A 17,406-nucleotide genomic window follows, 5' to 3' on the forward strand; every position below is an offset into this window, starting at 1 on the left:
TAGAGATTTTTTTAAATGCAAGCTCCCACGGTGAGTGATTTCAGGCACTCTCAGCCAAACGAAAGGATAAAAACCTCCAAAATTCTTATAAATCCCTCATAAAGTCATTTTAACCACAAGTACCTAAATGACTGATTGATTCCACATGAATCTCTCTCAGAAGAGCAGTTTGGCTTGTTTGCAAATCATCAGGTGCTCAATTTTATGACATTATGATGCTTAACTGCAAGTTACTGTTAAACAGATCTATATCCACTGTCTTTCTCAAAGCACATTATAAATAGTTGGCACAATGTACTATTCAACCTGTTCAGGAGATAACTCACTATGATGTTTTTCATTGGTCCACACCATTATATGTTGCAATGAAGCGAAGTGTGTTCATTTGTCAAGCCTACCTGAAGATGATGTGTCCTTTGAGCATTTTCTGAATATCTTATGTTGACATTTTCCCATTAGGTGATATGCATTGAGGATGAGTGCTGTCGGGGAAAACTCATCGGACCCTGCCAGGTCAGAGGGTCAGAAGCGTAAGGAATGCCCATCAGACCTCCTGGGCCCAAGGTACCTCACACATCATGCAAACTGAACAGCAGGTTACAGTGAACTCTGAAACGGCATGCTTTGCAGTATACACATATTTAGTTTGTAGAGTGAATTTCTCAGTGTCTACACTACAGCTGAACTGCAATAATCTTGAGCAGGCCTCCCACTGGTGGATCTCAGCCTAGATAATACACGTTTCTATATAAAGCCCTTTTCCACTGAGTCAGGAAACATCAGTCTGTATAATTCATTCATAGGAAGGAGCTATGCACACCCTCTGTATTGACAATTTTTTTCTGTGCAAACTGCTGAAGATGCAGAGCAGCAAATTGAAAATGCAACTTGTTTAAGGTTGCATAGAAGGAGCTCTGGGAACTGTTGTCTATTTTAGTGTGAGAAACCATGCAGAAAAGAGGGTCTAGCTGCAATTATTGTTTAGATTTAGTTTTTAGGTGTGATGCCATAGAGGGTTGTCTAAAGGCTATTCACTTTAAACATGTTCAAATGTGACATGTCACCTTAAATGCAATGTATCATCCAAAGACACGCATAACTGTTAGTACAACATTTGAAAAATATCGCAGACTGAATGAAAGAATGTGTCTGAATTTTCAACAAATAATCAGGCTAAATATGTCACTAAATATTTCTTGACTTATTGTTGAAGGTAGCAAAGTTGTTACAAAAGTGTTTGCTTTGATGGCAAGATAGTAGATCCCTAATTTATGCCAATTTGTTTCATTTTTTTTTTCTCTGCACCTTTTCCAAAAGAATAAATCAGTCTTAAACAGTACATTTCTTAAAGTATGTTCAGTCCAGGTCTGATTTACAAGTTTTATTTTTGCTCTATAGTCAGAAATATTTTTTTGTTTCTCTTCACAGTCCCAAACGAAGCACTGAGAAACGTAACCGGGAACATGAAAATAAGTACATAGAGGAGCTTGCAGAGCTGATTTTCGCAAACTTCAATGACATCGACAACTTCAATGTCAAGCCTGACAAATGTGCAATCCTAAAGGAAACCGTGAAACAGATTCGTCAGATTAAAGAGCAAGGTAAGAATCTGATGGACTCACATAATTACTTGTCTTTCCAATAAATTTACAAATCAAAATACATGACAAATGTCCTAGACAGTTCAGGATTGCCCCATTTTAATTATAAACTCTGAGGTATGAGGTACACACAGAAAGCCACCTAAACAGTGTCTTTTTTGCGGCTTAAAGTAACACTGTAGTTTTTCAACCTTCACAATATATTTCCAAGACCCTTGTGATGGTACATCGACTTACAATAGGTTAAATGACACGTCTGCCATAGCCTGACAGTGTCTGTATCACTTTTACTGGCACTATGTAACTTCGGGTTTCGGATAGTAACCGGAGCACAAAAAGAACTACAAAATTTGACTGCTTTACGGCATACATAGTTTTTCTTCGTTTGTGATGTCTTTCATAAAATCATGCATCATACTCTACCTTGTCTGTGGCCATTTTTGATTCCAAAGCCGGTGCTGGATAAACAGCGTATTTTCAAATACTATTTATTCGGACATGCTATTTTGGCATTGTGTTTTCCGCATAGGTCTACTATATAGTAAGGAAGTATATGATTTTGGAAGCAGAATAGGTGCTAGTTTGACGTGTATGTATCTGCATTGATTCTGCATGTGCTGTGATGGAGATTGTTTGTGATGTACTGAGCTCTGGGTTATGTAATGCTGAGCAATGGTCGGCGTCTGCTGTGCCGTCCCTTACCCCTCCTTCACATCTCCTCCACTACACTCGATGCCACACGGGCACAGCATCACACACTGCTCTAACACAGTTTGTACAGTCTCAAACACAAATGGGCCTGTTTTGCCTGTAAACAAGGCCACAAGTGTAGAGCGCAGCAGTCAGCTTTCCTTGTAAAGGAAGCACAACATCATTGACACTCAGAGGAAACCCCTTTAAGCAGAAACTGTTTTCTATTGAATTTTTTTTTAAAGGCTTATGATTCTAATGTGTTCTTTACATTTTATTCAGACTCATAGCAAAAATTGTCTCTTTGAAGAGATGTTTTACTTTCATTAAGAGGTAGTCTAGGGATTCTAGTGTGTGAAGGGTGACAAAAATATATATATATATATATATATATGTGTGTGTGTGTGTGTGTGTGTATATGATATTACTAATTTAAGTCACATAAGTTTTATAAAAAGGAATTTTATGGATTATTGTTTTAAGGGGGTCATGAACTGCATTATTTTATTATTTTATAATGTTTCCTGGGGTGCACTTATAATGTGTGAATATTTTTTTACATCAAAATCATAATTTACAAATAAAAGGCATTTTTCCTACCCTGATTTTTAGCCTGGTGATTATGGTTAGACACATACAAATAATAATATGTAGCAAACGATCTAACAAAGCAAAAGTAACACAGTAAAAACTCTGCAAATCCAGCGTCAGAAGGAAGGTTATGACTGTGTTTTTCCAAAACTTTGCACTGCACAACATTTTGCACTCTTCAAAGGCATGTTTATCGCTTAGTCTCTTGATCCAGTGTTAGCACGTATGTTATTTACCTACTACTTGTCATGCATGAATCAGTGGGCGGGGCTACATTGGTAATGATGTAGAAGTAGGCGTTGATAAATAGACACATTCCAAACGAGTCGTTCTCTCCATTTGGTTACAATAAAAGCTGTTTTTGGACTAACAAGGAAGTTTTCAGTTCTGAAACTTACAGGATTTTCTTATAGTATGATGACCTCTTATATGTCAAAAGCTCAAGGAAATTGTATTTTTCATGACCCCTTTAATGCTTGCTAAACAGATAATGATCAGATAATGACCTAAAAGTAAGAATCATATCCTCACACTTAAAACTCCAAACTCCTATCTTGCTCACGGCGCAAATGACTTTGTACACTGACGCATGTATCATTCCTATTTTGCACCCGCGCAAAGCGGACTTTTCCCTCCACAGACACACGTCGGTTAACTAAGAAACACACTTGCGCTCCCCGGGGCGGTTCAGCGCAAAGAGGAGGCGTGTTCCGGCGCAAACTTTCCCTCATGCTATTTTGCTGTTCTATAAAACAATTGCGCCACTGACCAGAAAAAACCTAGTCTAAAGTCAATGGCGCGTTGCGCGTACATTCAGATGCTATTTAAAGCGTGCATGCTTGGCCATAATACAGAGTATGAACAACGCGCATACACTGTAGATGATTCTCTCATCTACACAGATGCATTTAACTTTTTGCAAATGATACATTATTATAAGGAAAAATATTAAAACACGAGGGAAATCATTGTTGTGTCCATGACGATGGGGAAAATTGGCATAAAGCTTACACATTTACCCAAATTATTATAGGCATGTTTAACCGAAGCTAATTTGGGTGGGTTTGTCCCAACCCCAATGTCACTTCTCTTTCTTTTACGGCCCTGGCGAGAACATCGATCTCCTCGGCTGTGAACCGATTCTGAAGCGCGCCTGGTAAATCCGCCGTTATAATAGTATTGCGCCATGGAACAAGCGCCCCTCGTTCATCATGCTCTTAAAGGGAATGTGATATAAAGCTCTTATTGGTTTGTTTCCCGTTACGCCCAAACCACAACTATGAATAATGAAGCTACTTAAGACCAACCCCTTTTAGATTTGCGCCAGGCGCAAGAGGCGTTTATCCCGCCGGGAAAATAGCAACAGCGCCGGGATCCGCCCACAAAGTTACTTGCGCTTTATGCTTTGACACTTGCGTTTAAATAGGGCCCCATGACTTTCTTTCTTACACAATCTCAAGTCTGTGTAAGCTGTGGTCACATTAGTAAAATTTTGTGGGTCATTTGTCAATAATGTAGCTACCAATTTGAACCCGCTGCGAAATCTGCATGGAGAAAAATGTTGCCCTTATACAGAATTTCTCTTTGAAATTGACTGGATTCTGATCACAAAAAATAGTTAACACAAAGGTAAATGTGACTGCACCATCAGTCACTCTTCACTTTCATTGATGTTTTTCTTTTTCACACTGTGAAAGTGAATTGTCACTAAACTGTCAGTTTTTGATTCCACAGAAGAAAACGTTGAGTGAATGTTACCTATGCAAAAATTGCCATCATGATGTGAATGTGTTGTGATTGGTTGCCAGGGTGTTGCTATGTATTTGCTACAGTGTTCTGAGTAGTTTTTTGTGCATTGCTATGTGGTTGATAGGGTGTTATGATATGGCTGGCTGCTTACGTTTGCTTGCCGGTCAAAACATTAGCAAACCTTTTCTCACCAAGTTGTGATTTGATTGTATAATTCACGTAGTACAAAAAGGGTGCAAGATGAGCATGTGCAATTATAATATGCTATTAAGCTAGCTATGTTAGCAAGCACGGCTAATAAATAGTTTCCTTCCTGTTTGTATAGAAAACACAATTTGATGGGCATTTGCCTGACAATGGTGTTTTCATTGTGTAGGTCATCTGCTAGACATTTAACACCCAAAACTTGAGTTCCAAAACTGAATTATTCTTAATTATACCAGTTTAATTTTTTCATTAGTGAGGCAGCGCTTATAAATTTAGAGATTGAACAACACCCAATAGATGACGTGATCTGGAATCCTCCCATGGAGAGTCATCATGACCTAGTATCCATGATCAGGATGTGCATTGATTGGTCGAGAGCAGAGTCTTGGGCGGAGCTTTGAATTGAGACCGATAGGGCAGATCCTAAAGGCTTCTAGAATCTCCATCTGCTGTCGAAGTGATGGTCTGACCTGATTCACAGCTTTTCTGGAGATAAAACTGCTTTTTTTCCTGTTTGACGGGGATTGGCTGACGGAAAGGAAACCGTTTTGCAGCCGAGTTTGAAACGAGAGAGGGAATGAGTTATTACCGGACCTCTGGTGCAGCTGTGCTGGTTTACCAGTCCCTGCTGGGCACCACAAAGACCTGCTGACACACAACACGCTCACATCCACTCATCATCAGGAGTGTACGCATGCGTATCTCTCCCAGACACACATGCACATGTACGGAAAGAGCAGCGTTTGGAGCATCCCAGAGAGGGAGGCTGATGGATGGCCCTCTCTCTTTGCCATATGGCTACCCATCATGCCAGCACAGTTTGCCTATCTATCGTGTCCTCTGTGAGCCCAATGCATCCACTGATGATCCCGAGGACTACTTCTTTTAATGGATGGGTACAGGCAGAGAGTTAGATTGGTCTTGGGGAATTGTGGGATTGAGGATGTTTCACTGACTGCAGGAATTGTTAGTTTTGTTTTATTATTTAGTAATATTTAATTATATTTTCAGTTTTCATTTTAGTTTGTTTAATTAATTGAGTTATGTGCTTTTGTCATTTTAATTATTGTTTTTTATAAATATTTTTGTTTCGCTTTATTTTTAATTCAGTTTTAGTCATTTTAGTACTTCAACTTATTTTATTTCAGTTAGTTGCAAAACTAAATTTTTATTTTGTATTCAAGTTTAAGCTTGTCATCTGCTATTAATATATTTTATGGTATTTGATTTGATTTAACAATAACACTCCAATTCAGAAGATGCTTTATCACCTCACTTCATTTACTTATCGTGATATTGAGAGTTGAGCCACTTTCCCAGCATTATGTGGTCATATATCACCACAAAAATAATAAAATGAGAAATCCTATTTTGCTTAAAGGCTTTTTTTGGGGTTTTTTTCATTGTGACTTTATTTACCAATTAAAAATAATGAAAATGATTTGAATGGCAATAAAACACAATTGTCAAACTATTCCATTAACCTTTATTTACAATAACAATTCAAAATTATTTTGCACTTAATTACTGACGAATTCTTTAACTTTTTATTCTGTGATTTTGTAAATTACACAAAACAAAGCAAAAATCTTAACCTTACAAATTAAAATGTGTTATTATTTGTGGTGAAATGTGTCCCAGTTCTTTCTGAGATGCACTCATTTTTCTTCTAGATTTAGCTCCACCGTGAGAGCTTTGCCGACATTGTTTACAAATCATGTCATTTTGTTGGGGAGAACGATGTTCTCCATTCTTTATTTAATGGTTTGTTTGGTGTCTGTGTGTGCACATGAGTGTATTGATGGTTCCATTCATGTCCAGGCTGCATGGCTGTTATGTGAGGCTTCACATGCACCCATTTAGCCTGACAGCTTCTACCTCATGTGTTGCTAAGGTCCGGATGCGTGCCATAAAAGCATGTCTCAACAAGCGCACGGCAGTATGAAAGAGTGAGAAAGGGGTTTAAAAAGGTGCGTGTGTGCAATATAAAATGAAACTCTTTAGTGAGCAGGGAGAGAGAGAGAACTGCCCTTTCAAGAAATGCTAATATGCTCAAGCTAGCAAGACCACATGAAGTGTATTTAATGCAATTTGAAAATAAAACACTTAAACTCTGCAGGGTCTAAAGAAGGGTTTTAGGTTCTTATATGGAAATGTTGATGTTTCCAACCGAGGACTGAGTTTGGTACCAAATTACCGCATTCACTTAGTAGGGGAGAGAGTAAGCAGTGCCAATTTCTGCTTAACTTGTCCTCTATTCAAGGAGAAAGGAGACGGAGGTAAAACTAATGCACCTAATTGTATTTCAGGATGTCTGCTATCAATACAAATTAGAATAATGCAACCATAACTAAAGGCAATAGAAATGTGGGGTTAGCAAAGGGTTAGTTCAATCATTGAAACAATATGAGTAATGTAAATCAAATAAAAGTATGAACATAAATGAAAGGAAAAACACTTTAATAATGTTCTGTGTCATTCCACTGCATATTATTAAAAAAAATTGTGTAAAGAAAATCTGGGAAGACTTTTTTTCCCCCCATTTTCTTGCTTTTGTGTAATTTACTTGGTTTTATATACTGGCAATTCATCAACATGAATCATGTTTTAGACTTGCTGTGACATAAAATTTGCAAGTATAACACATATTATGACATGCAAAAAAACATGTATCTTTTCTCATGTGCATCTCAATCAAAGGCAGCTGTACATAATCTTCCTTTTCCCAATATATGATCCCATGACTGTAATTTTGTACATTCTACTCACCCTTCACTGACTTTTAACATAAAATTATAGTAGAAGGTGATGTTGATCATATTTCCGTTATTCTATCTGTGTCTTTCTCCCCTGTAGAAAAAGCTGCCGCAGCCAATGAGGATGAAGTGCAGAAGGCTGATGTGTCGTCGACAGGCCAAAGTGTTATTGACAAAGATGCCCTTGGACCAATGATGCTGGAGGTGGGTCTGTTGTGCTGTGTGTTTACTAGGTTACACAGAACTTGCAGGCAGACGTGCACGAGGAAGAGCCCAGCGTTAACCATGTATGGCGGACAGAGTCGTAGAATGCCTTTTTGTATGTAGTGTTAAAAAAATGTGGCAGCCATTTGATGTTTAAATCTCCAAAATCCTCCATCCTTTTGCTAAATAAAGAACTCATGGGCTGACAGTTGAGAAGCACAAATTTTGACATGAAAAACATGCTCAAGCATAATGATGCGTTTCTATGATGCAGTGTTATTTATATACATATATAATAGTATTTATTCATATTTTAACTTGGCTTTTAGCTTAAATTTAGTAATTTCGGTGTTTGCTTTAGTCATTTTTGTTGTTATTCTTCATATGTAAAGATAATATTTAAAAACATTTATTTTTATTTCAGTTTTTATTTTATTAATTTTACTTTAAACGTACTTTAACGTTAAAATGTACATTTTTTAAGTGAACATTTTTCATCTAAGGGTACATTTACACAACAACGATGTACTAAAAATGTAAAAGTTTTTACTTGGTGGTTTTGAATAGTTTCGCGTACAGACGAGAAGGTTGTCAAAATGATCCCGATTCACACGGATCCACAAAAACGACTAAAAACTCTTTAATGATCTGCCATGACTATTTAAACTGATGTTGACTAGTCACTGATCATGGCCTATAGAGGGCGCAACAGGATAAGAAATCTTTGGAGTCCACTTTTACGCTCGGTTTCAAACAATTAAATTTACAAATAAATGCATACTCCTAGCATCCACAAGATATGTTTGATTCTACCATTTAGATGCTCAAAGTTGATCAGGTAAATGCACATTTTAAACCGCTTATTGTACACGTAATTAGGTTCTAAACTAATTGTAACATACAGACAAGACAGTAGCTTGCACATCACGTACAGATCGTAAGCACACAGAAACATTCAGTAGCGCAGAAATGTATCGTCAACACAGTTCTGTGATTTATCAATAAAATGGCTTAAAACTGTAACGTTCTAGCATATATTTCATAGTAATTAAAACCCATATCTTCTCTATTAGTAGAGAGACGCTGCCAGGTAGAATTAATTCACATGCAATCGCTCTCTCACTAATGCATTCATATAAATATAATCTTTACTGTACTACTTTATCTGTATGTGATATTATCTTTATCTGTATTAGAACGAACAGAAATCTGTGAGAAATATAACGACCCAAAGACAAAAGAACTAATAAAAAATAAGCTGTTCTGTAGGAGCAATAGCCTTGTGGTCTGCGCTGTCATATGCCATAGATGTGCACATGGCAACCCGCATTCGAGTCTCAGCTTTTGTTAATACATTACGTCATCAGAAACTAGTCGACGTGGACTCGACTCAATCCAAAAATGCTGACTCAAAATAATCTGAAGTTGATTCGTGTTGAATCTATGCACCTGTATACTGAACATGTAACGCGCATGACATCAATGTTTTCACAAATTTGCGTTTTAGCAGTTTACACAGAGACTATAACGGTATCATTTTCAAAAACGTGCCGATTGAAACCTGCATATAAACGCCCTAGTCTTCAACTAAAATTGACAATTTACACGACAGTGACATGCAAAACCCCCTAAAATGTATCATTCATTTCTGCTTTTTCAATTACAAAAACTATTTTAATATCACTAGTTGTAGTTTTAATTTTAGTTAACGATTAAGAATCTAAAGAAATGTTCAAACTGTGTTATATTGTTCTGCGGTGTTGATAGCCCCACCCACATTAAAATGTCATTTCACATAACTCTACATCAAACATCAGATACGCTGGCCGTGATAGCAGTTTTTGTTTTGTTCATAGTGCACTAAATTGTCACATTATGGTGTGAGTTTGGGGCGGAACTGTCTGTTTGTCTGACCAAAAAAAAAACACTTTTTTTTTTCCCCCAATTCTGTTGGCTGATTGGTTGAGGGTGAGAAAAGAGTGACACAAATATTTTTGGGTGAACTACCCCCTTAAATAACAGTTCAAATCTCTGTAGCGCAAATGATCAACTTTGGTCGGTCGGCCGAGCAGGCAGGACGCCCAGCTCTGAATGAATCCACCCATCCAGCCGCTCCATCTTCCTCTCACACCCTCTCCTCTTTGGGGTATTTATAGCCTCTGAGGTCCTCCGTCACCAAATCAACACGAAGCGAATGCCAAATATAGCCTGCGTGCTTGTGCGCTTGATCTTCCATCTGTTTGAAACGGCCGAAGGAAGGGACAATTCACACCCACACGCTATAATGCACCTAATTAAAAACCACTTGTGACAAAAGGCCAGAGAGGGGTAAACTCAGCCGACTCCCCTTTTCCACCCGACACCCATAACAGCCCCTCCAGCGTCGCCCGGGCACACACTCTCACCGAAACACCTCGCACACACTCGTGCACACAAACAGTCCTTGTGCGAAGCTTTTGCAGTGCTGCACGCCCCCCCTGCCCCAGTGAAAAACCCCATTGTTTGGTGGTGGAAGCTGAAGTGTGATTTGCCATAGGATCTGCTAAAGCAGCTTTGTGTTCTTCGAAGCAGTGTGTGGGGATTTGTGGCCAAGCTCAGTGTGCCACTGGTTGCGTGTCCCTTTTCGGTGTCCGCACCTCACGATGAGCTTGGACCCAGTCTCTCCTTTGTATAGGAAGTTATGTAACCTCCCACGGCGGGACAGTGAGGACGGGCCGGGCCAGGCCCACCCGGCTCCATTCATGGATGCAATACACATCCATCAGCACATTTTGAAGAGTTGAATAAGTTTGGCTAAATAAAGGTGGATTTGGCATTCCTCCATGTTTACTCTGCGATGTTTGCTGAATGTGCCCACCAGATGGCCACATCTAGAGCAGTGCACAAACAGGGACTTGTGGGCTTTTTTCGCTCACTCCATCTCTCTTTTTCCGTCTCTGGAGTCTGTACGTTTGTTCTTTACTTCTCTTGAGAGTGTTTCTTTTTTTTTCACAGCTGAGTGTTTGTGAAATATTTCTCTGTGTTTGGAAGAGACGTTGTGTTTGTTTTGCTGATAAAAAGATTTAAAGCTTATTACGCTCCGCCGCAGATTAAAGAATGATTTCCGTGCTGCTGCTCCACATTCTAAAACAAACAGCAGCTTTTATTGCGATCACAATTGGCCCTCAGGGGCCCGACTGCATTCAGAGACCTAATTGACACCATCTTGATAGGTAATGCTTGACTTAAGGCTGCGTTCTTTCAATTAAGACTCGTCAATATCATTTCTGTCACACGCTATGAAGCGCTGAGATTCGGGAGAGCTGTTTTATTGCCGACACAAGCAGGCAAGAAAGTTCATCTTCACACAGACAAACACATTAAAGATCTCAAGGAAGCTACTTCTGGGGAGCTAAACATATGCAACTGAATATTCGTGATTCGATACTATATTATAACATAATCATTTAATTTATTAAAATGTGATTTATTTATAATAAATTATTAAATAAATTAAGATAATTAATTTTTATGAACTGAACTTTTGCTAGGAATGTGCCGATACGGTGATAACATTTTTTGTCTAATGGCTGATAACTAATAAATAATACAATTCTGTCAAAATAAACAAAAAATTAAATGGTAAAAACCATGTTTTAATGCTACAGGTGAATTTAAGCATGACAGTTTATGTATAAATAAAATGTATAGCATGAAAGATGCATATTTATATTTGCTAACATTAAACTAATTTTTATTCAGTAAGGATGCATTAAATTGACCAAAAATGACAGGAAAGACTTTCAAATAAATGATGTCCTTTTGAACTGAGCACAACTGTTTTCAACATTGATAATAGTGATAATAATGATAGTAATACAAATGTTTTTGAGCACCAAATCAGCATATTAGAATGATTTCTAAAGGATCATGTGACACTGAAGACTGGAGTAATTATGCTGAAAATTTGGCTTTACCATCACAGGAATAAAGAAATACAGTAATTTTAATTGTAATAATATTTCATTACAATTTTTACAGTGTTTTTTTTTTATCAAATAAATGTAGCCTTGGTCAGCATAAAATACTTATTTCAAAGACATTATAAAATCTTACCGAACCCAAACTTTGGAAAGATGGTGTATATCCCATACTGGCCAGTACCAATGCAAAAATGCTCTTGTAATGTATCCCTTTTTAAGACGCCTTCACTGCACCCGTCAGGATGTGCGACACAAGTATGCAGTCTAATAGAGCCGTAGCCTGTAATCTGCATTTAAAATGAGGGGAAACAGTTGCTCCACATCCACTGTCTGCCTGCCTGACAGTATCGCTTCGAGAGGAAGCCTGTTCAAATAACCTCCTAAATGCAACTGATGAGATCATCTTGTTTTCCTGCAGCTAATTACTTCATTATGGTTTACCTGAATCGAGAAGCGAAAATGCTGTCGGATCATTATGTTCAGCCTGTTGGTTTAAACCACTCGATCAATCTTAAGGCCATGAATTTAGACCCATGCCGTAATCCCCTTGACTTCACTTGATCTGTTGTTTGGACAGTCTACAAGGACTCCTGCCTTTTCTTGATGGCTTTTTGTTTTGTTTCTCCTGGTTATCGCATCTTCCTCATTGAATGGTTAAGCTTTAAGATGGAGCAGCGACGTGTTCTTTAGCCTGTATGTCTGCTTGTGCTCGTCATATAATAGTATTGGTGTTTTTAGCTGCATGTTTTTGCTCACAGTACCAATAGCCTTGTGTTTTTCTCCTCCAGGCCTTAGATGGTTTCTTCTTTGTTGTGAACATGGAGGGGAACATCGTGTTTGTGTCGGAGAACGTGACGCAGTACCTGCGTTATAATCAGGAAGAGCTGATGAACACCAGTGTGTACAGCATCCTGCATGTAGGAGATCATACAGAATTCATCAAAAACCTCTTGCCCAAGTCACATGGTGAGACACTTTCTGTTTTCCTTCCCATTTTGCTATTTTCATTTCATTTGCACTTCTACCAACTCTACTTTTCAGGAAACGCTCATTCCTCAACTCTCGAGTGTAGTATTACTAGAGCAGCTACGCTTTCCATCATGCGATTATATTAATCAGATTGAGCATTAAGAACTGGGATTTGTAGAAAGAAATATCAGAATCTAATTAAAAGAAAGACTCATTGGTTATGGTTTTCACCCTGGAATTTACTCACTCTCATGTTGTTCCAAACCTGTATGAGTTTCTTTGTTCTTTTGAACACAAAGAAGATATTTTAAGAAATGTTGCTTACCCGACAGTTGACAGTAAGACAAAAAATACTATAGCAACTGTTAGATTTCTGACATTTCTTAATATGACTTATTTGTGTTCAACAGAAGAAAGAAACGCTTACAGGTTTGGAACAACTTGAGTGAGCAAATTATGACAAAATATTAATTTTTGGGTGAACGATCCCTTTAAGGGGTATTCACACTAGCTAGCTTTCCATTCATGTATTTTGATGTGAATTGTATGATATCACATAATAAATAAACTGTCCGCACACTTAAATCCTTTAAGCAAATTTAATCACCAAGCTTTCGGTCAAATGACCATCCTCAGGGCATACTGACAATAAATGTAACAATCAATTTAACTGTGTTCAAACACATCAGGACAAACAACAGTGATTACCAACACATGTGAAGGAAAGGTAGGAGAGTTGTAGTCCAATGGTGGGAGTTGTAGTTTAACTTTAACTTACCCAATACACTGAGTTATCTAGGTAATATACACATTTACTCCCCATAGTGAAAATCCCCACTACAAGAAACAAACATAAATACACATAAACAAAAACTATACAAAAATACAGGCGCATATATTTATATATATATATATATATATATATATATATATATATATATATATATATATATATATATATATATATATATACATACATACATACATACACACATGCTTGCTACATAAGTGCATGGAGACTGCAAGAACATCAGTAAAACCATCATAAACTGCAGTATTCAAGACTTATAAAAACAGTACAGCTGTGACTAAAGCATTAAATATCACATAAAAAATACTGGATGGGCAAGAAAATGTACAAACTGCACATAAAAAACGTAAACGCTTACTTGAAGTGGATGATTTTTTTTATTCGGTTGCAAAACATCAGCATAAACTAAGATGGAAAAGCATGTACTGAATAAATTACTAGATATGTTTCAAAAATGTACATGATTTTGCCTTAAATTTACACATTTTTGCCGGAAGTGATGATTTTGTTTTCTTAAAGTTGTGATAAAACGGAAATAGGGACCTATTTTTTTTTTTTCATGTTGCGTACATCCGAGTGTAAAAGATTTTCGAAAAAGATCAAATGTAGGACGGAGACTTGGTGATATGCTTCGGTTATTGATTTGAATGTTGAGATGTGCGCTTTACAATCAAAAATAGAGGCAGATGAACATGAGCTTGCAGGGGCAGTGTTTAAGTAGATTACATGATTGGAGAACAGAGAGAAAAGTCTGATGTTTTCACATTTAGATAACATAATGAGGTCAAAAAATGAAACGCATACATGGTGGATAAACGGATACTTTGTTCACAATAAGATCTATATAGCATGCAATTACAAAATAGAATTTTCTTTAATGCAGAACTATAAACACATGGGATGGAAACGCTTCTTTATTTGCAAATATTCCGATTTTTTGCATTACATTTATTTGAAACAGATGGAAACATACCAACACCAGTTAAGTCACTGGAGGTGACCAAGTCACTATGATTAATTATCGTCTGTTGATCTTGAAGTGACACGAGTGATAGGCAGATCACATGAACACTCTAATTGGAATTAGTGCATTAAACTTTGTTTCATCACCAACAGTCTCTGTCTCTCATGTCGCTTCACATCGCCAACTCTTATTGAAAATTAATGACTTCCAGTCCCTTGCTGCTGTAAATCACCGTCAGTGTAAGCACCCCTTTATTCAGTGAGGGGAAAAGTTAGGGAATGCTGGTTCAAATGAGTGACAGTGAGGGATGTCTACTCTCTTCCCTCCCGCAGTGAACGGAGTGCCGTGGTCCAGCGAGAATCCTCGAAGGAACAGCCACACCTTCAACTGCCGCATGCTCGTGAACCCTCACAGCGAGGCCGAAGAGACGCAGGATCACGAGGCACAGCAGAAATATGAGACTATGCAGTGTTTCGCTGTGTCTGAACCAAAGTCCATCAAGGAGGAGGGAGAGGGTGAGCCACGGTTTCTTAAAACACACTTAAGCCACATGAACGGGACTGAAACTCCAGGTTTAATGCTTCAAAGCGGAGCAGGAGGCTTCAGCCAAGCACACTGACTATTCCTCTTTCATTAAGCAGAGCGTTCATTTGTCAAGTGGCCCACAAAAAAAGCGATTTTGACGTACAGTTTGTTTAAAAAAAAATAATAATTATGCTCACAAAAATATAGTAAAACAGTAATATTGTGAAATATTATTACATTTTAAAATAAATTTTCTATTAAAAACTTTTTTTCCTGTGATGGTAAAGCTGAATTATTTTCAGCATCATTACTCCAGTCTTCAGTCACATGATCCTTCAGAAATAATTGTAATATGCTGATTTGCTGCTAGAGAAACTTTTCTTATTATTATCAATGTCGAAAGCGGTTGTGCTGCCTAATATTTTTGTGGAAACAGAGATACTTTTTTTTTCAGTATTCTTTGATGAATAGAAAGTTCAAAAGAACTTTTGTGGCATTTTAATGAATGTCGCTTTTGATCCATGTAATGCCTCCTTTGTGAATAAAAGTATTAATTTCTTTAAAATAAAAATTGCTTACCCCAAGCTTTTGAACTTTAGTGTACCAAGATGGTATTATGGTATAAATCGGAGCTCCATGTTATTACCATCTGATACCATCACTGTACCATTGTATTGTCACAGTACTTTACTATTAGAGTTAGGTGACTTTTTTATAATAACTTTAATATATTTTTTGTCACTTTGTTGCTTTCTTACATATGCTATCGCTTGTTTCTCCTTCTTTTTCACCTGTTTTGATCCGGCGATTCAGTACTCTTTCAGAAAATGCGTAATAGCATTTTATAATAGCATATACCCCCCCCCCCCCCCCCCCACCACCACCGTATAACAGTGAAAACACGGAAAGCAGGAAATTTCCGTCAATGGCAGGGAAAGAGTTAAGGAGTGAATTGTGTAAGAGTTTTCAGAGTCAGTCGCTCTACTAATGTACAAGCAACACTCAGTGTTGACAGTTCTTCCTGACATGCGAGAGAAATTAGTCTTCTAATTACTGAAAAATAAGGCGAAAAGGTTGACAGCAGTGATTGTGGAACGTGCATCTGCGTCCCGCCCAGATAAATGTTTCAGTCTGTGATTCATTTACTCTTTTTCTTTCCTCCTCTTCCACCTCTCAGAGTCACCCAGAGTTCAGGGTGCATTTGAGACCCACTTCTCCACTGGATTGTGTTGGCTTTGGTTTTGGCCCTGGCTGGGTTTTAGAGAGAGAGAGAGAGAGAGAGAGAGAGAGAGAGAGTGTGTGTGTGTGTGTGTGTAACAGCAAGTGTGAGGCAACGAGAGCTATTTAATGTTAGTCTTTCTCTCTCCCTCTCTCCCTCTCTCTCTCTCTCTCTCTCTCTCTCTCTCACACACACACACACACACACACACACACACACACACACACACACACACACACACACACACACACACACACACACACACAGTACACTCACACAGTGTTTAATTTTTGCTGGGTACTGTTGGTGTGTTGAGTGATGAAGCGTCTCTCTTTATGGCCCGTCAGTGTTAGCTGTGTGCCAGCTGCTCTTTCAGCCGCCAGCTCAACCTGGCGCAGGAGACAGAGAAAGACCGCTGGAGGAGGAGTGTGTATGAGGAGAGGGATATCTGAGAGAGTTTTATTACAGAGACAGTGAGACTGCTGGGTCTTCATGCAGTTTGGAGTAAAGACCACCCAAGGGGCTCGACAACAGCCGTTTGTTTGCACGTAAAGGCCTGTTCACGTCAGCTCTGATGTAAACAACAGGACCTGTAGCTGTAAAAGTAGAGCATGTCGCTAGAAACATCAAGTTCATCGGGAATTCATGAACTGCAGTGTGATTCACAAGCAAGTAGACACAGTAATGAGCCGTTTTTTTAAAATGAATCATAAAAAGACTCGTAAACACAGGAGTTACAGTTTTGAATCAATCTGACTAGTCCTTCACTGAATTAACTCACTGAATCAGTCAGAGCGGTTGCCGAGTCAAAATCTGACTCACTTAATGAACTGCAAGTTATTAAGTTGTGATGTTCTTGAACTGAAGCAGGTACTAAAGGTCTGGGAAAGTTAAATAAATGTCTTTACTGATAGTTGTTTATATGGATATGAAGATAAGATCCATTCATTGTGATATTTCATGAATGTCTGAAATCTGATGTGTCAGACATAATGCAGTTGGAGACATTATGATTGTCTTATGGTCTTTTTGTGGGTTGATGAGGGATGACTTTTCTAACTTAGTCTCCATGGGAGCAGCACAGCAGGGTCAGCCTCCACAATGACACACAAACGAAAGGTCACATTCCATCATATCACCCCACGCTCCACTCTGCAC

At 38.2% G+C, this 17,406-nt stretch overlaps 1 protein-coding gene across 7 annotated transcripts in view; it reads left to right on the top strand.

Annotated features, from left to right (window-relative positions):
* ncoa2 (nuclear receptor coactivator 2) overlaps nt 1-17,406 on the top strand; it is a 102,001-nt gene that overhangs the window by 49,361 nt on the left and 35,234 nt on the right. For all 7 annotated transcript variants that reach the window (XM_077244467.1, XM_077244471.1, XM_077244468.1 and 4 more), the window contains exons 3-7: nt 460-564; nt 1,429-1,601; nt 7,695-7,798; nt 12,549-12,726; nt 14,837-15,019. In XM_077244467.1, coding sequence (XP_077100582.1) covers nt 476-564; nt 1,429-1,601; nt 7,695-7,798; nt 12,549-12,726; nt 14,837-15,019 — 727 coding nt within the window. In that variant the 5' untranslated portion in view covers nt 460-475. The remainder of the gene's footprint in view (nt 1-459; nt 565-1,428; nt 1,602-7,694; nt 7,799-12,548; nt 12,727-14,836; nt 15,020-17,406) is intronic.

Source organism: Siphateles boraxobius, unplaced genomic scaffold (assembly GCF_051911475.1).
Source record: "Siphateles boraxobius isolate OS27281-9 unplaced genomic scaffold, OSU_SipBor_1 26, whole genome shotgun sequence".
Lineage (NCBI taxonomy): Eukaryota > Metazoa > Chordata > Actinopteri > Cypriniformes > Leuciscidae > Siphateles > Siphateles boraxobius.